This window comes from Protomyctophum bolini (genome assembly GCF_963924005.1).
Source record: "Protomyctophum bolini genome assembly, chromosome: 23".
Classification (NCBI taxonomy): Eukaryota; Metazoa; Chordata; class Actinopteri; order Myctophiformes; family Myctophidae; genus Protomyctophum; species Protomyctophum bolini.
Genome location: NC_137884.1, coordinates 13,102,513 through 13,130,453, shown reverse-complemented (window position 1 = coordinate 13,130,453; position 27,941 = coordinate 13,102,513). Strand labels below are relative to the sequence as shown.

At 43.7% G+C, this 27,941-nt stretch overlaps 2 protein-coding genes across 2 annotated transcripts in view; one reads left to right on the top strand and one right to left on the bottom strand.

Moving 5' to 3' along the window:
• The window catches only part of tmtc2a (transmembrane O-mannosyltransferase targeting cadherins 2a), a 70,558-nt gene that overhangs the window by 7,016 nt on the left and 35,601 nt on the right, over positions 1–27,941 (bottom strand). Inside the window, exons 3-11 of the mRNA XM_080758005.1 lie at positions 21,555–22,404; positions 20,895–21,009; positions 19,830–19,915; positions 16,491–16,675; positions 15,415–15,493; positions 12,327–12,448; positions 8,039–8,120; positions 3,354–3,468; positions 400–463 (exon numbers count right to left, since the gene is read on the bottom strand). Coding sequence (XP_080614131.1) covers positions 400–463; positions 3,354–3,468; positions 8,039–8,120; positions 12,327–12,448; positions 15,415–15,493; positions 16,491–16,675; positions 19,830–19,915; positions 20,895–21,009; positions 21,555–22,404 — 1,698 coding nt within the window. The remainder of the gene's footprint in view (positions 1–399; positions 464–3,353; positions 3,469–8,038; positions 8,121–12,326; positions 12,449–15,414; positions 15,494–16,490; positions 16,676–19,829; positions 19,916–20,894; positions 21,010–21,554; positions 22,405–27,941) is intronic.
• LOC308310572 (L-lactate dehydrogenase B chain-like) lies at positions 4,540–5,559 on the top strand (the record flags this gene model as incomplete). The annotated part of the gene is made up of 1 exon (XM_080756958.1): positions 4,540–5,559. One exon carries the CDS (start codon positions 4,540–4,542, stop codon positions 5,557–5,559), a length of 1,020 nt encoding a protein of 339 aa, XP_080613084.1.

The following is a 27,941-nucleotide window of genomic DNA, read 5'->3' as shown; positions in this document are numbered from 1 at the left end:
TGTATGAGAGTGACGACACTAGCGTTGACTCCTATTGTAACAATGGAATGCGGAAATGCTCATTCTATCTCAATGGGATAGTTCCAATGTTTGGAACTATAACCCATAGCAGCGAGACTCATGTGATGAACATGTATCATTCAGATTATTCATAATACAGTTCTGATTGGCTATAATTGCCTTCAATTTCTCCCCCAAGCCTGGTGGAGATACACGTTCATCGGAGTGCCTGTTTCTGGTGTGTGTGTGTGTGTGTGTGTGTGTGTGTGTGTGTGTGAGCGCGTGTGCGTGCGTGTGTGCGTGTGTGTGTGTGTGTGTGTGTGTGTGTGTGTGTGTGCGTGCGTGCGTACGTGAGTGGTGTGTGCTACTGCTAACAGGAGAAGCAGGCCGGGTACTCACGTCAGGTCTTAAGGTAGCAGCTCTCTCATATTGCCTCTCTGCTGCGTCGTTCAGACTGGCCTGTCTGTGAAGGTAGAACACAATGAAAGGTTTTTGACGTTTTTTGATTATCCTGGATTGGGATTGAAGTGGTTTCCAATAAACATAATTATCCAAACGGTATCCATTTTGCTGCATTGTGGTGTGGTGCGGATGAGCCTTTGAAGCGATGATGAAGGCCTGAGTAGCTAAAACGCGTTGGTTTGTCATGAAAAATAAAGAATCCAAAGACAATACACCTTGTGAGAGGTTTCTATATAGACTGTTCACTGAGAGTCTTTCAACTTAATTCTCTTAATCAGTTGACAGTAGAGTACACTTAGCTCAGGACTTCTGTCCCCTAGTATTTCAACTCTCATGTCTGTCACAATATATGTCTAAAGATCCGTACACACAGGCAATTAATTCACATGAACTTTAAACCGATGTGGTGTCATCGTGAGTGCATCCACACACAGAAGGAGACATAACGATTCAATGAAGCCACGTAATGATGAGGATGATTTTGCACCTCTAATGAAAGCATCAACCTGGATGAATGAAGCATCACAAAATAGTTAATAGTTTGGTGACAAAAGCATATCAGATCCACAGACTAGTCATTGGTTAGACCAGATTAGTCCTACAACCTATCTCAAACCCTCACCCTAACCTCCCACGGGGCAGCACACCTAAACCTACAGTAACCTTAACCCTCTCCCAACCCTTAACGCACCTCTTAACGCAACCTTAATCCGGTCGTCTTAACACACCCCTCACCAACCTTTTGTCTAACCAATGCTATGTCTAACCAAAGGATGCCATTCCGATCAACAACCTCTTGTAGATCTGCTACTTTTGCAGCTTTTGAACAGTTTTAGACATATGAGGTTTCCACCCAACATAGACGATGTCTAGCTAACATCTAAAGTGACCACAAATGCACTGCGGTTGAGTGGACATACAAGAAAAATGGCTGCTGCGTTTAAGGCGTGTGGATATGGTTTATTAGAATAGCTGGTATAATCACATAGCGGGGATGGTCAGAGACTGGATCTGTTGCTTGCTACTGTACTTTCTGAACATGAATGACCTTTCCTTGAACTTCCTGTTGTTTGTATCATTCGTCAGTGTGAAACACCGAGGGCCAGAAGTTGGTGAGGAAACAGACCACCAGCGAGCAGTCTGGCATAACTCAGTATGTGAGGTGCCAATAGTTAAACAGCTCCATACAGTACCTCTGTATGCCAACAGGGCATGACGTGCACTTGCTGTGTGCCAAAGTTAATTAAATTATGGAGTGCATTGTTTCCAGCTGATCTTTTATGTGAATCATACTGAAACTAATTTATTTGTTTCTCAATTTGTTTCTTTTTTTTAAACTATTTGGTCCGGTTCTTCCTGTTATTCTTGTTCTTATCTCACTCTGAGCACTGCACCGAAAACAAATACAAACCAAATCAACTGTAAGTTGGTTTTGGTATTAAATTATTGAATATTACACAACGGAAGTCTGTGGGAGCGCCGTAACTCTCTCTTAATGGCATTAAGAGTATCTGTCACAGAGTTGCTTGAGACGAAAATAATAAATAAAGCAGAATGATTAACCTCATAGATTTACTCTGACAACTCAAGAGCAAAACCTCAGCCAAGTTCTTCTGAGACACTTAAAACATTTAACAGATCCTTTGTAGTGACCTGTGTTTCAGTTGAAGATACTGGAGAGCACTAATGACTTCCCCAGATATGTAGAGCAAGAAGCAGTTTAATGAGCTCCCAATACGTTCTCTAAGTTGCAAAGAGCAGAGTGCGTTTACAACTGTTACCGTTTAACCCATTCTGACCGGGCACCCATTTTGGTGTTAGCATCATGTTATGCTTTACCTATTGAAAAATAGCAGATCTACAAGCTCATATCGCGCCACCGAGTGGCGCGATACGAGCTTGTAGGTCTGCTATTTTTGAAAAATCGAAGAACGACTGACATTTTTAGAATCTGATCTCAGGTCAGAATGGGTTAATCAGACCAGTGTGTGTCCAGTGGAAACCTCATATGAATCTGATCTCAGGTCAGAATGGGTTAAATAACAAAAAATAGCAGATATAGTACAATGTGCAAAACGCGTTGCCACATTTCAAGCTTGTGGATCTGCTTTTAGATGCTTTTGTGTGACGCTGTAGTAGGATCAAGTCGGGTGTTAATTTACAACCCCAAAAAAAAGAAACGTAAAAATGATGGAGATAAAAGGTTTCTGCCCGACAGAAACGCTATGATGTTTGCAGATGTGCTTGGCGAGATGTAATGGAGAGTTATCGGGTGGCATGGCTGGGTTTGTTTAAAAGCCACTCTGATGGATACTAATTATATACCGTTTGTACTGTACTGTCTGTTATATAGCTTTGATAAAATATATATTTCCAAGTACTGTACATTTACAGTTCCTTGCAATTGATCTTTAAAACAAGGTGGTATAATTGGTACAATCGTTTCCAGCGTGTTGAAAAATGCGACGGGCCGTCAAAAACATAATCTTTGGTTAGAATTGGACGGATTGATTTAGATCAAGAGTTATTCACGTTTGAAGATTTTTCCTCTCATCCACTAAAATCATTAACCCATGTTGGGCGGGAACCCCTTTTGGTGTTTTAAACATTATGTTATAATTTAGCTATTGAAAAATAGCAGATCTACAAACTCATAGCGCGCCACCGAGTGGCGCGCTACGAGCTTGTAGGTCTGCTATTTTTTAAAAATATTTCTTTCAGAAAACTGGAGGAATTAGAAGATATTTTTTAAATGTTGAAGTCAGGCCTAAATGGGTTAATCCATCCGTCCTGTGATTAATCTCCGTCCTGGGCGACGAGCGGGATTATTTGATAGGACGGAGACCTCCGCTTATGCCGCTCGGAATGGGATCCCGACGCGCCACACCAACCTGAGCATGTGAGCAGCGCTGAACACCACATCGAACTCTGAGTGGTCCAGCTCTGCTGCTTTCTCTGCCATCTCTGCAGCTTCCTCCACTCGAGACTGTTCCAGTAGAAACTGACCTGCATGGAGACAGAGAACCAGGGATAAAGTTAAAGGTCTTTCTCTGAGACTGTTCCAGTAGAAACTGACCTGCATGGAGACAGAGAACCAGGGATAAAGTTAAAGGTCTTTCTCTGAGACTGTTCCAGTAGAAACTGACCAGGAGACGGAGAACGAGCTGATGAAAAGCGCTTCAATTAGTTGAAGTTGTTAACATGGATTCAATAAAAATAAAATTACATTTAAATTTAAAATACAATCTCACGACTGACAAAATGTCAAGTCCTACTACTACAGTATGTGATTTTTGAAACGGTGTTAAAGGGTTAAAATTATGTCTGAAACCTAAAAGTCCATAGACTTGGCTGTCACATGACATCACACATGTCATGTGACATGAATAAGAAAAACGTAGAAAGTCCATTGTCTTGGCTGCCACGCACGGAAGCCAGGCGTTGGAGAGGATAGCGCCCCTCAAATATACACACAAAAAGAATAAGGCACAGTGTCACATACAACCCTAACAGTCGTTTAGGCCTATGCATCACCCTCCAGCATATCCCCCCAGCCAACATACCTAGTGCAACAAGAGCTACACCGTGGGACCACCCCAGAACCTTCTATCCCGCTGTCTGCCCTCCATAATAGCTGGGGAGGAACTCATAAAAAATGTGGCTTTTCGTTTTAGATTTTTGGTATGGGCATAAGGTTTTCAAAAACCACCGCAAACGAGTTGGACGTGCCCACTGCAACCCTGCACCCTGCATAGGCATCGACAGTGTGGGTTCCTGTAGTTACTTTGCCATGATGTAACTTCAAATATTGGCAAGATAGCAATGCAAATACAAAGGGGGCGAAGTGCAACGGCTTGTGGCACAAATCGACAGTTTGCATGTAGATGAGGTCAGACCAGGACTCTGTCGATGCAGCCTATATAAGAGATTAACTTCTTAAACAAAGTAAGAGACTAATTTACCGAATCGACAAGTAGAATTTTAATATATTTATTTTATTTTTTACTGTCAATGCTTTAATATTCACTTCTTTCCTCTGGAACAAAACATGAATTGATCTTAGAAAGATCTGCGACCATGTCGTCAGTGCAGCAGAAGCTCCTGACCCCCAAAGCCGCCGCCGGACCCCCCGAGCCCCCCAGGAACAAGGTGACGGTGGTGGGAGTGGGCCAGGTGGGCATGGCCTCCGCCGTTAGCATCCTGCTCCGCAACCTGCCCGACGAGCTGTGCCTGGTGGACGCAATGGAGGACCGCGCCAAGGGCGAGGCCATGGACCTGCAGCACGCCATCGTCTTCCTCAAGACCCCCAGGATAGTCGGCGGCAAGGACTACGCCGCGTCGGCCCACTCCCGGCTGGTGATCGTGACGGCAGGCGTGCGTCAGGCAGAGGGCGAGAGCCGCCTGGACCTGGTGGAGAGGAACGTGGAGGTTTTCCGGCAGATCGTGCCGCAGGTGGTGAGGTACAGCCCCGGCTGCACCATCATCGTGGTCACCAACCCCGTCGACGTCATGACCTACGTCGCCTGGAAGCTCAGCGGGCTGCCCGAGCGCCGCGTCCTCGGCAGCGGCACCAGCCTGGACTCGGCGCGCTTCCGCCACCTGATGGCGGAGCGTCTGGGAGTCCACGCCGCGGCCGTCGACGCCTGGGTGCTGGGCGAGCACGGGGACACCAGCGTGCCCGTGTGGAGCGGCGCCAGTGCGGGTGGCGTCAGCCTGCGGACGCTGCACCCCGAGATCGGCACGCACACCGACGAGGAGCGGTGGGCGGCCGTGCACGAGGCGGTGGTGGACGGTGCGCACCAGGTGATCAGGCTAAAGGGCTACACCAGCTGGGCCGTCGGCCTGAGTGTGGCCGACCTGGCCGAGAGCGTCCTCAGGAATCTGGGCCGCGTTCACCCCGTCTCCACCATGGTCAAGGGCATGTACGGCATCGAGGAGCAGGTGTTCCTGTCGCTGCCCTGCGTGCTGAGCGGCGGCGGCGTGGCGGCCGTGGTCAACGTGACCCTGACCGGCGAGGAGGTGGCACGGCTGAGGAAGAGCGCCGACACGCTCTGGAACATACAGAGGAGGCTAAAGGACCTCGTGAAGAAAGAGTAGAGGCTGGAGAAAATGGGACTATACTTGAGCCCTACTTGAGAAGAGAAAGAAATTGAGACCATTGTAAAAGAATCGCTTCTGGAAAATAAAACACATCATTGCCTACTGTGTTGCTTTTTGATGTGTACACTGTGTAAGTTTATGGAGGTATCTAAAGATTATGTCCAAATTGCACTAATTGTACAATTTATGCACCCTTTGTTGTCCAAATGAGCTGGAAATAAACTGAAACTGAACTAAACTGAAACATAAAAAGTCCATAGACTTGGCTGCCACATGCCCCTCAAGAATAACAGTCCTAAGTTTTGGACATAAATATGTTTCCACCCGACATAGAAATGTGAAAGTAATCAAGAGAATGTGGAACTTGCAATATGCTACTCGTACGGAAGCCATGCATGTAAAAACAAATCTTGTAGATTTTACAAATAGAAAGTGATTATAAAGATGACTAATTGCATTTGGCAAAAGAAGCAGAGAGGTACAGTAGAGAGAGAAGTGCTTTGGTAAGAAGACGAGGGAGAGAGAGGGGGAGAGGAGAGAGAGGTCATTGTGTTCCGTCCGTTGAGGTGTGCAAATACAGATGATGAGGATAGGAGGTGTTTGATGTGTTTTCCGATGGGAGGCCGTGCTGCCACCTGGCAGAGAGAGTGTCTATAATTAAAAACGATTAAAAGAAACAGAAGACTGTTTATTTTAATCGTGTGCAGCAGGTTTTTCAGACCAAGGACCCCTTAGCTGAGAGAGAGCTGAGAGAAGCAGGAACCCCCCCCCCCCCCCCCCCCCCCCCCCCCCCCCACACACACACACACAGTTTTTTAGCAGATTCAACTTTTTCATAGATTCATAGACGGACGGCACTATCAGTGTTGAATTCATATGAATGTGTGTTTTCAGACTTAACCACTTAGGTCGCATTCTCACCTGTACTCCGGTAGACTTTTTGCGATTGGTGGGTGAAGTTGCATCATTCTTGCATTTTTTATTTGCTGCATTTGCGTGTGTGTGTGTGTGTGTGTGTGTGTGTGTGTGCGCGCCATGTTAGCTACAGTTTATAGATCCTGCTGAGCTAAACATGTTTAATTGTGGAGTATTTATATTTAAACAAGGTGAAGAAAGTCCCCACTCCTCCCCACACAGTGACAGCGCTCCATGTTTACGCACAGACAGAAAGACAGAATATTCTGTACACTGCAGTGTTTTTATAAGCAATTGATTAACATGTTCGTCTGACTATATTTATATGAGGGCTTCGGTCTCCTCATTTGACCTTGTCTATCCACGCACGGTAAAGGGACATATTTGTTTGCTTCGTTTCCTTTATTTGATGCTGATTGCATTCACACCTGCAGTGAATTGAAGTCAGGTGCTCTCGGAAGCGAAGCGAAACCCCAGATTTTTGGCGAACTATAATGCAATTGTCTGATCCGCACCGGAATTCGAATGAGCCTTCACACCTGCCAAACGAAGCACACTTTCCGACAATACACAGCAGGATTCGTTTTAATCGCAGTATAACATCCTGGTGTGAAGGCGACCTAAAACACTCAATATTTAGTAAACTTGACTTTTCACTCTGTACTCTACAACTCTTTTATATTTACCGAAAAGAGGTTCGTGAGCATGTAGATCTGCTATTTGAATGAGATGATACACACATGTTCCCCACATGTAAACATGTGTTTTAGCTGAAAACAATGACAGGAAAGGAGGCTCATCTCTGTTATCTGACCTCTGGTGGGCTTTTACCATCTCTGTTCTCACTTCCTTGCACTCCTGTGTGCGCGCGTCCGCATGCACACACGCACACACACGAGACACGACAATCATACACACCAGTGTATGATTGTCAATCACACCCTGTGCGTGAGTGTGTCAGTCACACGCAATGTCCAGCATTAGGATAAGGGAGCGGTACCATTCCAAATAATCCTCAACCAGAACAAGAGACTGCAAGATAACATTGAGAGGGTAGAGAAAGAAAAGAGTGTGTGGATCTCAGGATGAGGAAACAGCCCCAGTCCAAAGACAGCAACCTACGCGCAAAACCCAAACACAACTCAAACCCCCAAAAGACACACGGGGAAAGCAGCGGGAGGAATTGAGGGAGATAGCGACAGAGAGGGTGACCGCAGACAATTGCTCTTTCGGCCAGAGGGGCCACATTTCATTTCCTATGAATATCCTGTAGATAGAGACATGCAGGGAGAAAAGCACTCCGTCCCTTCCAAAGCGATATGAAATGCTGCTTTGGCAGAGAGGCGTGGATGAGATGTGGTATCACGTTTTACTGTCAGTATGAGAATGGCTTGCAGTTGTGCAGTTTATTGAGTCCGATGCTGTTGTTCTGAAAAAGGGGTTGTGTTTCATGCATGCGTTAATGCCGCTACACTAGCCGCCCGGGCCACCTGGTTGGTTTTGTAAAAGAAACGTTCATGTGAAATTCAAGTGAAATGATGATGAACGCTGTATTTCTTACCATAATGCATGTAGCAGTTTCCTTTGGTGGGGTCTAGCTGAATGGCTTTCTGGTAGTACTTCTCTGCTTCTGTCTTCTGCCCCTGGAGGAGAGAAATATATACATTACAACCACCCATCAGCTCCTACATCTACATTCAACCTGGATGTTACTAATCATTACTTGGATCTAGAAATGAATACAAATTCCATTAATAATAGTTAACGGGCAGCTATAAGTTATTAAAAATAATAATTTCTAGCGCCGTTTCTCCATCGGTTTTCTGAAAAACGCGTCCAGTGTGCAACCACCTTAAGAGTATAAAGCGGTCGTGCAACATCAACTGAATATGATTGTAAATGAAACATCATGCGATAAAAGACGTGGATATCGTACGGGAATGGCATGGACAGCCATACCGAGCCGATATATCAGCTCAGCTTTTCTGATGCTGGCATCGTAACAACTCTACTTGGATCCATGCAGGCAGTTAGTAGCTGTAGCAGTTTAACACATGACACATTTCTGCTCATGACACCTGCATGTAGTTTCCTTGCTCTACATCCTTTGTTCTATAGTAGGTTAATGTACAGCTGTACATCCTGTGCCACAACCACTCATGCATGCATGCACACACTCGCAAGCACAAGCACACGCACACGCGCACACACACACACACACACACACACACACACACACACACACACACACACACACACACACACACACACACACACACACACAGCCATCACAACATCAGTTGCAGTTTATCACGTCTGCTACGCATTATTTTATTGTGCCGCCATGCATGACTTGAGACATGGCAGCACTGCTGTTCAGTACCAGGAAACTGAAGCTCATAAAGAGAAGGGTATGCCACCCCCCTCCCCCACCTTTTAAACACATCAAGGCCTCAAAGGGTGTGCGTGCGTGTGTGTGTGTCCGCGTGTATGTGCGTGTGTGCATGCAGGTGTGTGTGAGAAAGATATTGCGTCTTTCTTTGTGAACAAGGCCTCCCTTCCTTTCTTTCCTCTACGCTGTTGCACTGATTGCTTCCATATTGCCGATGGATTCTACACTCAACGTGAAATGAGAGACTGTTCATATTAGTTTGGGTTCATTAGCTTCTTACCATATGCTCACGGCTGGCTCTAAATGAGCCAAACGTCACATTCAATTACTTCTCTTCCCCATTGTATCATTCGCTATTTGAAAGGAGAGCAGTTTAGAGTTAATGTAAGGATTTCAAGAGTGGGGGAAAAGTACCGGTATCTATAAATACATATAGTATCTTAACCATTATAGCAACGTTTATCAGGTCAAGCACCCACGACCCTTAGCTGAGAATAGAGATAAACCCTCAATACACTGTAAACCTCTTCGCAAAATATAGCAGATCACACAAAGATCTGGCAGCCCCCACTGCAGTATCTCTGAGGACCCCCTAGGGGTCCTGGACCCACTGTTGAAGACCCCTGCATTAGACAGTACATCTTTTTGTTCCACCATCATGCAGATATTTTGTCCATTCTGCCTAAAATTGAACTTTAAGATTGTGCTGTAGAGATACTGTAGCTAAGCTATATTTAGAGCCAGTTGTGCGACATTGCCCGCATCGTCTACATTTAGACCTGAGCTGTTTGCATTGTGAAGGCTACTATCACAATGGGAGCTAGCCAGTGGTTAGCATTGCCACTGAGTGTATCCAACAGCACAGCTTTAATCTGTAGCTCATTAATCACAGCAGCGCTGACTGACCACAGCTCTCTCTCTCCCACTCCACTCCTGTTCCACCCAGAGGTCTCTGACTGGGACCAGAGCCTGACTCAGTGTACGGTCCTGGAACCTGCTAGAAGAAGTATAGAAGCTACAAAGTTTAGTATAAGGTGAGAGAAATGTGGGTACATGGAGGAGCGATGAGGGGGTTTGTCTTTTTAATGCCTTGGGCTCCCTATTGTGTCTGTCGGGTGGAAATAAATCACATGTCCACAACTTTAAAAAATAAACTTGTATGTGATGCTGTAGTATGGTCAAGTAGGGCGTACATTTACCAAAAAACACAACAAGTTAGACTATGGAGATAAGAGGTTTCTGCCCGACAGAGACATCCATCCATCCATCTTCAACCGTGTATCCGTAGTCCTGGTCGCGGGGGCAACAGCTCCACCAGAGAGCTCCAGACTTCTCTCTCCTCCCGAGATCCTGAGACGTTCCAAGGCCAGTGAGTCGATGTGTTTCCTCCAACTGCACCTTGGCCTGCCCCGGGGTCTCCTCCCAGTGGGACGTGCCTTGAGGACCTCGAGGGCATCGGGAGATGCCCGAGAGGCATCCTAACCAGATGCCCGAACCACCTAAGCTGGCTCCTTTTCACCCTATCTCTAAGGGAGATGCCAGCCAACCGTTGAAGAAAACTCGTAGGAACGAAGATTGCTCGGTAGACAGAGAGCTTTGCCTTCTGGCTCAACTCTGAGCTCAGAACTCTGTCTAACGACAGAGACAATATCATGTTTATTAAGCAAATTCAAAACAGCATAGTCTACCCTAATAAATAACATATTGAAATCATAAGACTCCAGAAGGTAAAGATAAAAGTTTACTCTCCCACGTGACAGGACTTCAGTTTGACCATGTTGTTGTTGTTGTAGCATGGATGAGGTCTGGATGGACACATGTATCTGATGGAGTGATTTAATTAGGAAGTAGCGTAATTGAATTATAAGCCTGACTGTGGGCCCCATTGTCCCAGAAACGTCCAGCCTCTCCTGTATGTCCCCTAAGCCTAGTTGTGGGGGACAGGGCTCAATCTATATGTCTCTCAGGGCCCTGGATCTGTTGACTAGTGCCTGGAGGAATTCAGCACCTGTGCCTGTGCCTGTGCATTCATAGTTTATGGAAAGTGTCCGTACGGAGCGCTGGAATGACCTCTGGTTGTGTGTTGCATCACCAGCACCCTGAGGGGGACAGCCATTCTAGATGAGGTCACAGAGGTCACTCAGATAGCATCAAGGGATATTTGTACTTCCTCATCCAAAACCTCAGTCAAACCTCACACAACATCTGTTCAGTCAGATTACTCACAAATATATTGAACAAATATTATTATAGAATGAGAAAATAAGTGTGCATATTATATTCTATCTTTGCGTTCGGCTCTGCTCTGTTCTCCTGCTCAGCGCAATTATACAACCATCATCAACCATTAAGAGCAGGGAGATAGATATACAATAACAACCCCCCCAGGGGAACAAAAATAGCAGAGCCCACCGGTGATGCTGGGGTGGCGGTGGGAGCAAACAGCTCATAACGACAACCAGGAATGCAACAGAAGGAATGCAGAAAGATTGCAGCCCTAGGTGAGCTTAAATACCCCACCCAAATGATCAGCTGATTGCCACGACAGCGTATGACATATGTGGAACTGGCATAGCACTGAATGAGGCCCTCGAGTATATCTGCCTGAACTAACTCCGCGAGCTACGTATCATTTGCCATGGTGACACATCTGTTGTCACCATCATGGTTCATTAGTTCTCATTTCAAATTCAGTTTAGTTTATAAAGTGGGTTTCCTAGTTTGTATTCTATTTAACCCATGAAGAACTGAGGCCCATTCCACAAATGCCTTCTAAAATCAATCTCATGTAGCTCAGCTTCTAAAATCAATCTCATGTAGCTCAACACACAAAACACACACACACACACACACACACACACACACACACACACACACACACACACACACACACACACACACACACACACACACACACACACACACACACACACACACACACACACACACACACACACACACACACACACACACACACACACACACACACACACACACACACCTGGAGCTTATCCAGTGACTAAGTGTTGGCATTGTGCTGCACCAGACTCACTCCCCATGTCTCTGACCTTCAGACATCACACACTCACAAATTAAATTATGCAGATGAATACAGCTGCCTTGTTTCTCGTTCTCTGAAAGGTGTTTGGCAGCGACGTCACTGTCAGGTTAGCATCACTTCAAGGTCCCTAAAAGGACCGGATGCGTCCCATAATCATCTTTCTTCTTTCTTCTAGTAAATACTCATGGATGGAAGCATCCCAGGAGTGTGCTTAGTTATCGCTGGCCTAAGCTGGCTAATGTCCAGTGAGTGAGTGAGTGAGAGAGAAAGAGAGAGAGAGAGAGAGAGAGAGAGAGAGAGAGAGAGAGAGACAGGCAGAATGTATTCTATTATATATATACTGTACATACAATTTGACGGCGGTTCCCATGCAGCAGTCAGAGAACAGGGACTTACGGTGATGGAGAGCAGCTTGCCGTAGGTCAGGTGAGCAGGGATGTGGTCGTGTTTGGACCTCAGAGACTCTCTGTACCAGTGGCCTGCCTCCTGCAGCCTGTTCAGCCTCATGTAGGCCTCTCCTGGAAAAGAGGGCAAAGGTCATATATTCATGAAAACCTATTTTAGATGATGTTTAAACTAAGAAGGAACTCATTCTTGGACTCACAGAGGTGCATGTGGGGGTTATGAGTTACAGTACAGAGTACACTTTCATGCTCAAAGAAAATATCAGAAGAACGATGAGGCCGATGTTTGCATTTATTTTCCTTTTCTTCTTTTGCTTCAGTCAACAGAGGTTGATTGAAGCCAGTTTGTCACTGAAATGATTGCATTGTTACAACACAGTTTCATTAACCTTCCTCCAGAGAGAGTCTGCAGTAGATTGTGCGAAAGTCGAGACAATCGATAACTTGATAAGCATCAATCTGTTCCATTTCCTAACAGGTGCAATAAGACAGATAAGAGGGTCTGAACTCTGTTGACTCTTATCCATGCATGTTTTTTCTTTCTTTCTTTTTTTCTTCTTTTTTTCCTCACCCAAACCAATGCAGCAGTTGATTGAACCAAAATGTTGGTTCAATCACAACATATTTGATCTGTGAAAGCAGCGACCCGATAGGGCATTGGTCCAGGTTCTCAACCTTATCAGGCCGCGACCCCCCAAAAGAATCATAATTATTTTCAAAATGTTTGGCTCTTTCTTACATTATATGACAATTTAGCCAATGTTTGATCAATTTTAGTATAGTTTGTGTTGATTGCATTTGATGCAGTAGTAGTACTGGTGGGTTTTTTTCATTGTCTCCACCAGGCCGAAGGCATGGGGAGAGAGTATGTTTTGCACTCCGTCCGTACCGTCCGTACCGTTAACCCGGTCAATGCCGATTACCTACAGTATAACTGCACCAATCTGTGTGAAACGTTGATTGCACACTCCCTAGAGGCAGAGGAAAAAACCTTTGCCCTGCATTTTTCATATCTGCCTTTTATAGAGCCACCAAGAGGCCGACTTTTGTAAAACATATTTTTTATATTACTCCTCCAGATTCTGTCCAAAAAAAGATTCTGTGCTCAAGACGGATTTGTCCGATATTTCATATTCCATCCTAATTGGCTCACAGTGGCTTCCAAAGTTTGCAGGATTGGCCTGTTTTGAACAAAAAGCCTCAAATCATGAATGCAGCGTGCAATTTCTTTGAAATTTTTCACGCACTTCCCTACTAGGCTGAGGAATAAATCCCACCCTTTTCTCATTGGCCTGTTATAGCGCCATCAACAGGCGGATTTTTGCAAAACACATTTTTGGAACAAATTGCCTAAAATCATCCAATTGCCATCAAAGGCATAAGAAGAAATGGCACCCTATTCACATTGGCCTATTATAGCGCCACCAGGAGGCCACAATAACCTGACCTGGCCTGGAGACCTGTGCCCCGAGGGGCACTTTTTCTATTTAAATATTTTGTCCTTTAAAGCTGCTATAAGCAATAATATGTCGACATTTTAATTACCTTTTTTTTTATTCAGACAGCCAGCAATGTTGTTCCTAGAAGCTTTGTCATTGGTCGAAACAAAACCGGTGGAAATCGAACAATGGGAAAGCTTATAGGAAAATATTTGAATGCAGATTGTGGCCCCTAGATGTGTCACAGAGACAAAAAAAGCTCCTTAATATTTTGTCACTTTTGTCCCCAGTGGTAAAGAGGGTTTAATGACATAACTTGTGTCCCCCAGACACCCCCCCCCCCCCACGGCCCTCCCTCCACCTGGCAAAACACATATCCCCTTTCTTTCTCTCTCAATGTGCTCAGGCTGCCCAGAGGAATGCTGCAGGCTTTAGCCTTGCTGTAATGTCAACTATGCACTCATGATGTGCTTCCAGTGATGTAGTTAGTAATACAATAACACGAGGGATGTGATTTATTACAGGGATTAGTTTCGCTTCTCTTGCAGATGATGTCGCTCATGTCGGTTACATCTACACTAAAGACTGAGCACATGTTTAAGAGTTATTGGAATTATTAGTGTTGGAATCCAACAGGTGGCTCAAGTATATTAAACATGTACTGAAACATCATGGCAACAAGACTGTTGAAGAAAGGTATTTAAAAAATATTTGACAAAAATGATCTTCATTGTGTTGAACTCAAAGGTCAGAAATACATTTAACCCATTCAATCCAAGAAAGCTTTTAACGTGCGTGCGTGTTTGTCATGATTTTCTTTTTTGTGCAAATCTATATTTTAAAGCAAACATTTTTAACTCAAATCTTTGCTTGCTTGCTTGGTCTGCGCCTAAATACATTTGTGACAGATTTTTTGACATTTTTTTCTGAAAACTGTATTTCTAAAAAGACATTTATAATTGGCCTCAATGACTTTAAAGTAAGCAATAAGTATTCCATACATTCACAATCTTACTTTATTTCACGTCTAAATTAAGCCTGGCTGATGAACGAGTAAAACTCTTCCCAGTTTCCGGACTGTGTTACGTGTGTTAATGGACTAGACCAGTGGTTCTCAACATGTGGTTCGGGTCCTTGAGGGTGTCACCAGATAAATGATCTATATTTCGTATTCCCCATCATGTAATAATTATTAGATTAAAATTAAATACAATGCGAGAATGGCTATTTTGATCAGAGTTCCAGTGTTATCTTAACTTAAGTACACAGCCATTAAAGGAATTCAGGACTAAATGGCAGAACATAATGGACCAAATCGTGTCTAAAAATACACATTTCAGATTGGGGTCCCGGAGATCTAAATCCTATCAAATGGGGGTCAATGGCCGATCAATGAATCTAAAATGGATGGTTCTTGAAATTAAAAAGGTTGATAATCACTGGCCTAGACACACACACACACACACAAAAGAAATTAAATTACTTTTTGGAGTCGAGGGAAATTCAATTCAATGCAGAGGTTTCACCTCATCAAAATACCACTTTGTATGTAAATGATACTTCACAGAACATGAACATTTCAGTGCACACAGCAGCTCAGTGTATGAATGGAGATGGAGATAGAGGCGTTCCGTAACTGACCCATCATGTTGAACAGACTCTGTGGTGCAAACTGTCTGGGCATCTTCTGTACAGCTTCCTTATAGACTGACAGCGCCTCCTGTTGGGACAATAAGAAGAAACCAGTGGTGAATTTAAAACTCAAGTTTTACCGTATTATCTCCATGCACCCGGGCCGGAAGACCAGGAGACGGAGATTCTGTTTTTGCACCTGTCCGTCCATCTGTCTGTCTGTCTGTCTGTCTGTCTGTCTGTCTGTCCGTCTGTGTACAGCTAATCTCAGACACCATTGGACTGATCGACATGACATTTTGCCAGAGTAGACAAAAAACCCTATCCCAAATTGTTCAAATCGGCACAGTGGCTACTGGCCAAGTACAGCACGTCCTTGCACAACCCGTGTAGGCTTTCCAAAGACGCCGAGAGGCACTTCCACGTTAGCCACAGAAGCGTGGCGTAGTTGTAAGCACAACCCGGCTAGGATTTTGAATGTCGCTGCCATGCCCATTTCTGCCTATATTTTCCAGAACTATATTTTATGTCTTTCAAAACATACTACTACAGATACAAAACATATATATACACGTATATTGTCTTGCCAACAATATGCAACAATAATATTTTAAGATGTTGTGTTGGTGCAGAGATTCAGAATCTACCGCGATACGACAACATACAGTAATATAATAATATAACTATAACTAACTAATGTAACAACCAACACAAATTTACATGATGCCACTTTCTGATTGAAAATGGAGGACCTATGTAAACAAGCAGATTTTGTATTGACCTGTATTGACCTATTGACCTGGTGACTCTAGTGATTTTTATAATATTTGTATATTTAAAAACTGTGTACATTGGTGACTATAATCTAGCATTCTAGCTGATCTTGAGGCCTACAAAGACATCAACTAGTCAACTAGTACCAACGAGGTCAACTAGTGGATTTCCTAATAATAATAGTTGCTTAAAGCCCTAACCTGCACTTTCCTTGAACTGTACCCATTCTGCAAACTGTTAATACAATTTTCAATGAATGCACCTATTGTGCAACCTAAACAGCACTATAGCAACAGTATAACAGCACTCACCTCCTGTCGTCCCTGTTCATGCAGCAGCTTCCCCAGGTTGTAGAGGCAGCTGGTGACGGAGCTCTTGTGGGCGTGTGGGTCTTTGAGGTTCTCGTCTGGGATCTCGGCACAGGTCAGGAAGGTGCGCTTGGCCTCCTCCAGGCTGCCCTGGTTCATTAGAATAATACCTGTGTTCAAGTAGGCCGCTGTGCAAGAGGACAGGGACAGAGAGATGAGGAGACAGTAGAAAGAAGAAGAATTTTACAAAGAAAGAATTTAACTTTTAAGAAGGGGTGAAAATAGCAGATCCACAAGCTCACAACGCATCACATCGCAATGTGTTGTGAGCTTGAAGATCTGCTAATTTCACTAGCTTTGGTCCCGGGGAGACATCACATTTTTCTCTTTTGGATCTCGAGCTAAAAGGTTTTGGGAACCACTGGTCTTGAGACCATGAATATTGGTAACTTCCATCCAACCTGTCTTTCTGAGTCAGATAGAGTGAGAGATTATCAGTGCAGAGAGATTGATTCTCACTTTCTCAGCCCAGATATGAGTAATAAATAATCTAGAGGGAGACTGACTCGCATGGCTTCACTGTGGAGATGAAATGACCCAGCTGGGGGTGAAATTAACCAGATGAAATGACCCAGCAGCCAGGGGTGATTTAACCAGGATCCAGAATGAAAATGAGACCTTCTTAATCCCCTGCTTTCCATCTACTATACATGGGAAAAGTGGTACCCATACTCATTCTTTGAACTCTATCTCCGACCGAACCACACTTTCACCACACATCTCTATATGCAAAATAAATTCGGCACGCTCCCCGAACTGACATAGGCTATTTTTTAGCCGTTCGACTGTCTTATTTACTCTGCAAATATTACTTTTATGAAACATTCCTACACGGAACACGGAATCACTGCTGCCCCAACACGGTCAGAAACAAGCCCAACCAGCCCACAAACAAGCCCTTTAAACCACGCTACTTACATACACTACAACTCGCTTACAATTCGCAAACCTGGCAACACCCTGCCTCATACGTCACCAGCTCTGTTCTGTCCGTCGAGCTCACACTCTGTCGCAGCCATCTTGCTTTTCTTTTTGATGGGCGAGTGGACATTTAATGCAAATAAATTAATTATAGGTCCAGCAAGCAAATCATGATGGTCTGTTTGTGCTCAATAGGTCACAATAACATTCCGAAATTAGGTGTTGTGTTTTCTATGACATTTTCCCCAGTAGTAGTTGCATATCTATCTCAGCTTTTGCCTGATAGCACACATGCTAACGTCAGCAGCATTTCATGACAGATTGCCATAGCAACATACAGTGTGCGCAGACCTAACATGAGTTGCTTACAACAGAAACACACAGCCTTTTAACCACGCTACTTACACACAACAGGTCGGGAGTTATTAAACCGAACGTGGACGCTGTTTCAGTGTTACATTTGCTGCGCATATCGGAATAATTGTAACGGCATGCATGATAAATGTAACAACGCTAAAAAACACCATTAAACATATCGTTTTCAGCTTAAAGCAATTATATTTCATTGAAGCAACTCCTTAGCATTGTTTTCATACCATGGATGTGATAAGAAAATGTATCAAACATAAGGGAAATATTAAATAGTATCGGGTGTACCAGTTTGGGCATTTCTTTTTTTTCAATGGGCCAATACATTGATTAAACAAACGTTTGATTGATTGAGTTGTACAATGTTATACAACCCTAAACTAATTTTAGAATACACTACACAATACAATACCATTTGACAAAACAATGGTACATTTCCAGCCATTCAATTAAATTCCCTTGCTTGAAAGGAAGGAAGTAAGGATGCATCTTAATACAGGATCCAGCAGCATCTTAATGATCTCCCATCTAGAACTGGAAAAACAACATTCCTCACCTATAGGCCATCCTTGGGGTGAGGAGGGGTGCTACTGTAATTGTTGCAGTGGTCAGGGTGCTTAAGTGGGCAGATACTGTAACTAGCCAGGGGTGCTAATGTCATTGTGCTGGGTGTGGTCAGGGTGCTTAAGTGGGCAGCTTAGCTACTGTAACTAGCCTATTTATTTGTTTCTAAAAATGTCAATAATTAAATATATATTTTTTAGATTTGCCAATTTTGGCAGTGCCATTGATTGATAAGTTGCAGCATTTGATGTGTGTAGTTCTTTATCCCTTTCTCAACATTTATACAAGTGAAAACATGTGAGCAAAAAGATGTGATCACCTGTAAACTCACTCATTTACAAACAAGCTCACATCACAACAATAATCCATGTAATAATCACAATAACAATACTAATAATAATAATCATAATAATAACAATAAGCTTCTTTGTAAACTCACTCATTTACAAACAAGCTCACATCAGAACAATAATGCATGTAATAATAATAACAATAATAATAATAATCATTATAAGAAAAACAACAATAACACTAACAACAGTACAGTACAGTAAAGACGTACAGTAAAGTACAGTACAGAGGACAACATTACAGTACAGTGCCATACTAAGGAGTGCAGTACAGTATTATAATAACAACTCCCGCAATTTCTTTCTTCCCATATTGCGCTGCAACGACACTGGGATGAGGCCCCCGAAGGGGGCCGAAATTCAAGTAATAGTACAATACAAAAGCAGTACAGAATGTTTTTTATGCTATACCCTCTTTGTACACAATGCAATTCAAATATAAATATAGCTGTAAGCAGCGATAAGCCAGGGTCAAGCCATAAAAGTAATAAAGCAATAAAGAAAAAAGCTATACGCAATGCCTGTCTTCTAATAAAGCAGCGAAATACTACTTGATACTCCATACAATGACTGACTAACAGGTAATGTTATATAGAGAGGAGTGATGGCATACTCCTCCAAATTAACAATTAGGTTGGAGACTGAAGATGACGTCACCTTTTTGTTACTCCCACAAATCAACCAGGCATTAGCAGTGCCCAGATTTTGGACGCAATCAGGTTCCGTGTTCCGGGCTAGTGTCGTTCACTGATTGGTGTTTTGTGTTACGCTGATTGACAGTATCGTCTGTCGGGTGACAGATGACACTGTATGACGTTATCGAAGTCTCTTAACCCATTCTGACCTGAGATCAGATTCATACGAGGTTTCCACTGGACACACACTGGTCTGATGAACCCATTCTGACCTGAGATCAGATTCTAAAAATGTCAGTCGCTCTTCGATTTTTCAAAAATAGCAGACCTACAAGCTTGTAGCGCGCCACTCGGTGGCGCGCTATGAGCTTGTAGATCTGCTATTTTTCAATAGCTAAAGCATAACATGATGCTAACACCAATATGGGTTCCCGAGTACTTACATGCTAGAGTTGGTCGACTCCCAATGGCCAGTTTATAATAATGCAGCGCTTCGGAATATCGTTGGTTCTCCTGAAGCAGCAAGCCCCTGGGGAACAGAGAGATGCAACATTACTCCTCTAGTCTATACAAACTGGACACAACTGCATTTAATAAGTCACAGAAGAGACACTACGTTGAGGAGAATGTTTGGTGCCGTTTCACCTACTGTAAATAATAATACCTACTCTAATAATAATAATAATAATAATAATTGGGGAGAGAACAATGGTCTGTCTGTCAAGCACCGAATATGTGTAAATATTCAGCAAAGAATCTTCTCTCACCAGATGCCCTTTTTAACCATTATCACATTTTACATAACCTCATGAAACAGCATCTCTGTTTTCAACAACACCACAAACAAAAAGATAACAAAAGATACTACATTTGGTTCCCCTCACATTCTATACAGTCAGCATTCTGATGGCCGTAACAAGACAGGCTATAAAACACAGTTACAGTTACAAGACATGGGCTGTTATAAGGCTATTAGCACAGCCAGAGACATGGGCTGTTATAAGGCTGTTAACACAGCCAGAGACATGGTCTGTTATAAGAGGTGGCCACCTTTGACAATGAGGGTTAATGTGGGGAAATTCAGGTTCTCCCTGAGGCTCTACCAATCACAATAATCACTGGCAGCAGGAACAGATCAAGGCCACAGGGGACAAAGGAAGTTATTTCTCCACCAATCACAAGTCCTGTTTCATGTCTTGTCACTTGTGTTGACTGGAAAAGGGTTTTTCCTCACCGTATGTCAGATCATGTTTGTGTTTCGCTGCCATAAAATAGTTCCTGCCTTCTCTCTCTCTCTCTCTCAGAGCTCAATCCTGTCAGATAACATGTCACTGGTCTGACCGCTCATTAGCCCGACCCATTACTAACCCTATCCCAAACCCTAACACTAACGACAACCACACGTGGAAGCCACGGGGTGAGTCTTAACCGGCCACGTAGTGTCGTAGTCGGACTAACGTGCAGTCCCCCTCCTGTCAAGGTTTCTGTAGTCAGAAGGATGAACTCACAGGTTGTATAGCATGTCGGCCATGTTTCTTCGGTAGTACAGAGCGTTCCTGTACGCCTGCTCAGCCTCCGCCATCTTGCCCTGGTTCTTCAGAACGTTTCCCATGTTTCCCCAAGCTGTATGGGAGAGATGAGATTACAAATGAATATTATACAATTTAACTATCTCCAGTGGTCTCCATCTTTATTGTCTCTTTACTTATCTCTTAACCCATTTAGGCCTGACGTCGAAATTTCATTTCAAACTTCATGTTTCTATATCAGTGGTTCTCAATATTTCAAGGACCGCAAAAAGTATCTGTATTTGGCCGCCGACCCCATCTGAAAATATGTTGTTCCAGGGACCCCCCCCCCCCTACAAGCTTGTAGATCTGCAGGTTTTTTCTTTTTTTTTGTAGAACAGAATGCTTAAAACACCAAAAGGGGTTCCCTTCCCAAGGACTGTAGCTTTATTTAACATTTTGCAATTTAATTGCGACCGTATGTTGCAGTTTACTATGAAAACCTGCAAAACCTGTCAGTCAGTCCGTCCGTCCGCCACGCCGTTGTGACACTCACCGCATAGGGCCTAGGCTATATATACAAAATACAGTCAAAAAACACTATCGATTCTGGTATCGTTATGGGAACAACTCTGTAAACCGTGAACCGTCACTGCGTACCTTTAGCAGGATTCACACTGATTCCAGATCTGTAGAGGTTCTCCTCGTGGCTCCAATCTGTGTTTCTCAGAGCGGTTCTCATGCCGTTCAGCAGCACCAGTCCTGCACACACACTCAACAGGAAGAGCTTACGGCCTCTGGTCCTCAGCCTGACGGACAGCGTCCTCGCCCCGACGGCCACCAGTAAACAGAAGCCCATGCTGGGGATGTAAAGGACCCTCTCTGCCACCACGAAGCCCACGTAGAAGAACAGGTTGGTGGCAGGAAGGAACGGTAACGCTAGAAGACCTAAAGAAAACACCACTACGTGTCTCGTAGGCGGCAGTGACGCCTGTGGGGGGCGGTAGAGACTTATATCCGACCCGTTCAGGGTGGTCTTCAGAGAGCCCAGCTGCTCCGAGTTTGCGTAGTGGTTCGTGTCGGGACCGTGGTGGTAGCCATTCCCGTTGGTGCTCGCCTTCCCGTTAGCCGGCGAGGCTTTGCCGTTATTGGCCTCCTTGGCTTTGGAGGCGGGGCCGCGAAGACAAGACGAAAGCAGGACGATGAATCCGCCGTAGAAGGCGACGGTGAGAAGGTTCCTCCAATCGGCCACGGTCCTGATCAGAGGCAGGGCGTCCATGGACCAATCGAAGCTGAGCTTGTCGGGACAGAGGAGGAGCCAGGCGTTGGCGGCGGGCAGGTGGAGGAAGGTCAGGGTTCGAGTCAGGAGGTGAGGTGAGTCGGCCGCAGGGTTGTCAGAGTTGGAGAAGTTGGGTGGTTTGTTGCCCATCCAGTAGAGACGAGCTGACAGCAGCAGCATTCCCCATGCTGCCAGCACGCTGAGGCTTAACAACACACTGACGTTCTTCTTCTGGAAGAAGCAGAAAAACAAACTACGTCAACATTTTAGTTCCTGGACAGTGCTGGAAAAAGTTTCTTTACGTTAAAAGAAACGTACAATATTTGTCTATGGAGTACAAGTAAAAGTATAGAATATTGGAAACACTACTTTAGTACATTAGTTACTTTCCACCACTCCATTTTTAGTTCCAGAGCATCTTCTTGTTCCGTGCCGTTTTGTCTTTGCTCCAGAACCACCTCTGTTTGTTTTACTTTGACAATCAATTCATCCTAACATACTGAGGTCAGAGCTGGATCAGAACAGTGCTTTTAATATAAATAAACATCTGTTCCTTTGAGCTCCTGAGACAACAAGCTGAGAAAGAGAGACTTATCAGTCTTTCTGTTATCGTGCGTCAGCATGGAAATGTGCGATTTCATTTGCAAGTCCACAGTGGAAGGGATTTAAGACCTGTCATATTTAGCCGCCCGCGGTTGTTCAAGAAGAGTAACTTTATGAATCAGGAGAGCAATTTGCTGGAATGTTTTTGGAAGCTGCCTGGGGCTTTAGCCGCGTTCCAGCTATAGCCGTTACTGCCAAGTACACTATGCAACTTTTAAATTAGAATGCACTCTGGCCAATAACAATATGACTAACGTTAATAATCATATCATTGCTGTTGGGCAGAAACCTCTTATCTCTCCATATTCAACATTTTGAGTTTTCTTTCATAAATGAATGCCTTAATGTACTTGACCATACTACAGCGTCACACAAAAGCATCAAAAGAAGCACATCCGCAAGCTTGCACATTGTATAGCTTGTAGATCTGATTTTGCTATTTTTTTCATTTTAATCCTTAAAAGTAACAGTTTTGATCATAATGAGCTTTCCACCCGACAGAGACGATATGAGATGAACATTAGATCATATTTTTGGCCCAGTGAGTGATGGATCATGTACTCCATAGCTACAGCCCTAAGGCAACGATGTTCTGATGTTGTTCTGATGCATCGAAAACATTTCCACCCAGTCGTAAATCAGTGGTTCCCAAACTTTTACATGTCAAGGTCACCCAAACTGACACTAATTAGCCCGTGGACCCCCATTTGAAAAGATATTACATGACCATTACATGAAGAGCATTACATGCTTCCTGCAGGACTGCTTCCTGCGTGACTTGCTTCCTGCATTATATATACCGTAGTAACTGCGACGTAGCGGTCACAATAATAAAACGTTATTTGTATAGCACCTTTCTTGACATAAAACGCAGCTCAAAGTGCTTTACAGAGCAATAGAGAAAAAGAAAAGCATAGAACAACATTAAATAATAGCAGTAATGCAATACAGTGAGCTGAGTGAGGACATGAATAACAACAACAGTTTTAAAAGCTCAACAAAAAGCGTATGTCGAAGTATATTGTATGTGCAATTTACAATTTAGGCATTTTTCAGATGCTTTTCCGCCAGCATTTATTAATCCCTCGATAGCGTATTGCCAAGGTTTTATCGTGCGCAACATTTACTTTGAAGAGCCAAATATCCTAACCGCATGTTATGGCAAAATGCTGTGTGTGGTGTCTTGACAGGTTGTTGTCTCGTCGGTGGTGAAAAATCCCGACCGCGAGTATCACAACGCCTGCTACAGGCCGTTGAAAATCTTGTCTTCCCCAGAAACGGTGCAATGAATGTCGTTTCTGAGATAGAGGGCTTTGAATGCAGCCCATAGAATGCAAGTGGATGCGCATTTAAAAATGTCTACATAGGCTTCCTGTTGAAGGTATAGTGGGAGTTTCTTCCAGTGCTGATAGTCCAGTGCTAAGAACGAACCAATAAGGGTGACTTTTGTCTCGGAACGTATTAATCATAATAACTATGAAGGAGAGTGCCGACACTGAGACCAGATGTTCTACAAGCTGTGAGACGATAAGAGCTTTTGTTTCTCACTTTCCGTCCACTCACCAGGTCAACATGAACTCCATCTTAACCGTGTGTGTGTGTGTGTGTGTGTGTGTGTGTGTGTGTGTGTGTGTGTGTGTGTACCATAGAGGTGCATGGTGGGAGGTCAGAGCAACATGGCTGTTGTGTGAAATATGGTCAGTAGAAGCAATTAACTTGCACTCAGGTGGAGCAGTGCTATAAAGTCCTCCACCACGACGGAAATTGTCCGTGGATTTCAAATCCACCGCGGTGCATCCGGCTTTGCCGAGCGCCTACGGGGGAGGAGGCTGATAATTGTCATTGCATGTAATCCTACGGGCTGGGGCGGGTCAGCGAGGAGTTTGGGGCGTAAGGACTAAGGAGTAGGACGGAGGCTCTGTCCTCCCGGTGGGGGCTCCTCACTGGCAGGTGAGTCAGTAGCATATGACAGCAGTGACGACACAGAAATGTGTGGGGAGGAATCGGCGTAACGACTAAATTGTGAGAAAAAGTGGGGGGAAAGCAAAAAATAAATAAAGCAATTCATAGATTTTTATTGATCCCTGTGTGTAAATTCAGATGTTATAAGTAGCATTGCAGTAAAGATCGAAACACAGGATAGGTGCAGATAAGAGTTACAGCTAAGTGCAACATTTTAGTGAACTCGAAGTGAGATAAGGACAGGATTATTATTGATTAGGATGCTGAAAGATGTGAGGATGAGTGAGTGTGTGCTTTACTGATGGATGAGACTGCACTCCTCCTCCTCAAGAGAGAGTGAGGAGGGACACTGTCCCGAATAAATCCAATGGTGCACAGGCTGGCAGAAGCAGAACAACAATTGCAGCCAGAAAATCACTCAATTTCCAGCTCTCACTAGCCGTCTACTCTGTAACTCCTTCCTTAATTGACTTCCCAATCAATCACAGACGCAATCTATCCCTGGCAATCTCAGTCAGACCTGTTTTGTAGCAGAAATGGAGGATGAACCAGTGATGTACATGTACAGTACGACCAGGATTCCCATCAAGTTAAGACACATTGCTTGATCATTCAGTTTTCTGTAGGGTCTTTTAATGGTTCCACACTTCAATATCGTCACTGTCGGGCAGAAACCTCTAATCTCCATTTTCTTCCATAAATGAACGCCCTGCTTGATCATACTACAGCGTCATCTTGCAGATCTGCTGTTTTGTTTTATTTGAATCCTGAAAAAGTAACAATTTTGTACATATGAGGTTTCCACCGAACAGAGACGAGTTGCTTACATTATACTTACATCTTAGTTCTCCGTTTGTGGCCAAACATCGATACTTTCTCATTTGATCTAGTCTAGACTTAATCTTCACTGTGTCGTTTTTTTCCCTAGTCTCGCGTAGCCAGACAACTATTCCACAATCTCTGAATGCTATATAGTCTGGAAATACACCTCCCGAAATCCGACTAAGGAAGCTGCCATTTCTGTTCAAGAAAATATATTTTAAAATACAGTATCTTTAAATTTTATTTTTTTATAAAAAATTCTGCTAAGCAACCAGCTATATATATGCTTAGGTGATTTCTATTTATATTAGGATAAATTTGCGCGACTAAAGACGAAAAAGAAGTGGGGAGGATTATGCATTTCCGCTTTATCGCTTACGCTTACTCATGATAGAACTTCCATTGCTCCAGACTGTATGACGGAAGCATTTGAAAATTGCGATAGGCAACGTGAGACTACATAAGAACAGTACTCAGCTATAATCCATCGCTGCCATGGCTGTCGAAGCTTACATCTTGCTCGCTTAGTCGCTTCAAAGAGTTCGAAGCTGAAAACCATCTCTTCGATATACTGTACTGCACTGCATGTCACACACCCTGTGTGAGATTACTGACGTTAATGCACCCTCATTTTCTATGCCTGTCTCCAATGCTTTACTTTATTTGGTTTATTCAGTGGGTTGTACTGGAAAAACATATCAATATTGTTTTGTTGCAGTAAGTATGTCATTTTCCTCGTGCTGCTGCGCTTCAAATAAAACATGGTAAGCTCTACAGCTTTGGTCTCCAACCAGTGTCATCATCATTTCATTAGTCATAACACTGCGTCGTCTGGTCTGTTTAGTGTCACATTATACATAGTGTTTAATACTAGTAGAAACATTAGGATTAAAGTCACTTTAAACCAGACTGACACAACCCAGCAGGGTTTAGAGAGATCCTGCAGTCATGTGTCCAGTTTACACTACATCTATAACTCTTCCCGGTAGTTTGAACCGGTTATGCGTGGCTTGTGGAAACAATAAATAATTGTAACTTTCTCCAAAAATTGCTATTATATCAAATAATTGCATTTAAGTGATTATGTAGCAACGGGCACTGAATCTCACACTCTGCGGTGATGCCAAATCAATTAGCTTTAAAACATCTTGGACAATGCAGTTTGTTGGGGACAAGGTCCCATTTGATGCATTACTGTCGACATGCCAACGTTTGATGAGGTATACACAGTGTAGAATGAGGAAGTGTCTCCTCTCTCAGACCTAATGTGTTGTGGATTGCACTGACTTGGCACATTGGCCCCGCGCTCATCAAGACAAGCACTATGCCAGGCATTCAATGTGCTGACATTGATGAAGTGACCTAATTATACCCAACACCACTCTACATGAAAGGCCTGCTACTGCAATGAGATGGGTCACAGGTTCAAATCCCAGCCCTCCCTCCATGCATCCCACAGGACAGCTGATCAAACTGAGGGACCCAGTGCTGCTCAGCCCCACATTTTAAAGTGCTTCCTGTCTGGCATCAGCAGCATAATGAAATAACAGCAGTGTCTCGGAGGGGAATTTAATGAAATGAAAGTATTCACCGGCGATCTTAAATACTTAAATATATGTGATGTATTCGGCATTCTGCCATCTGTTCTGCTCAATGACCCTTTCCTAGCTGCGTATGTAGGGGCTGCAGTGGCTCAGCAGTGCCGCAATGGCTCAGGAGGTAGAGTTTTGTAGTATTGTCTGTCAATCTATCTATTTAACTATCTCCCAATCTGTAGTCCGGGTGCTGGACAAATGACAGATCAACATTTGGGGCTCCTCACTGGCAGGTAAGCCAGTAGCTAGGGTACAATAGCAGTTGCAACACAAATAAATGAGTGGGGAAGGCTAATTGACATAACGGATAATAAACTGGGATAAATAATTGGCTACTACTCTAAATTTAGAAAACAAAAACAAAAAATGCAGAGAAATTGTTTTTTTTGTCTCTACAAATATGCGCCCCCCTCCCCTTATCTCTTTCTTTAAACAAGCAAGCAGAACCAAACCCGAGTTGTTCAGAACATTAATTACTTAAAAGGCACCTCTGTAATGCAAACCAATGCTATTCTTATTATCAACATAAGAAAAAACATCTCCAGCTATGTCATAAAGTGTAGTGAAGACATTAATCACATTCAGAGAAAATGCAATCTCAATGCATCTGGCGGGAATCAGAGGGTAGTTGCACTAGAGCTAAATGTGTCGACCACAACCACAATATTTTGTGTATGGACTCACAACATTTTGCTATCTATCTATATGTTTCATATGGGTGTGTCACATATACTGTCATTTGATTTACTGTATACCCTGAATCTTGAATAAACAAAACAGTGGGGG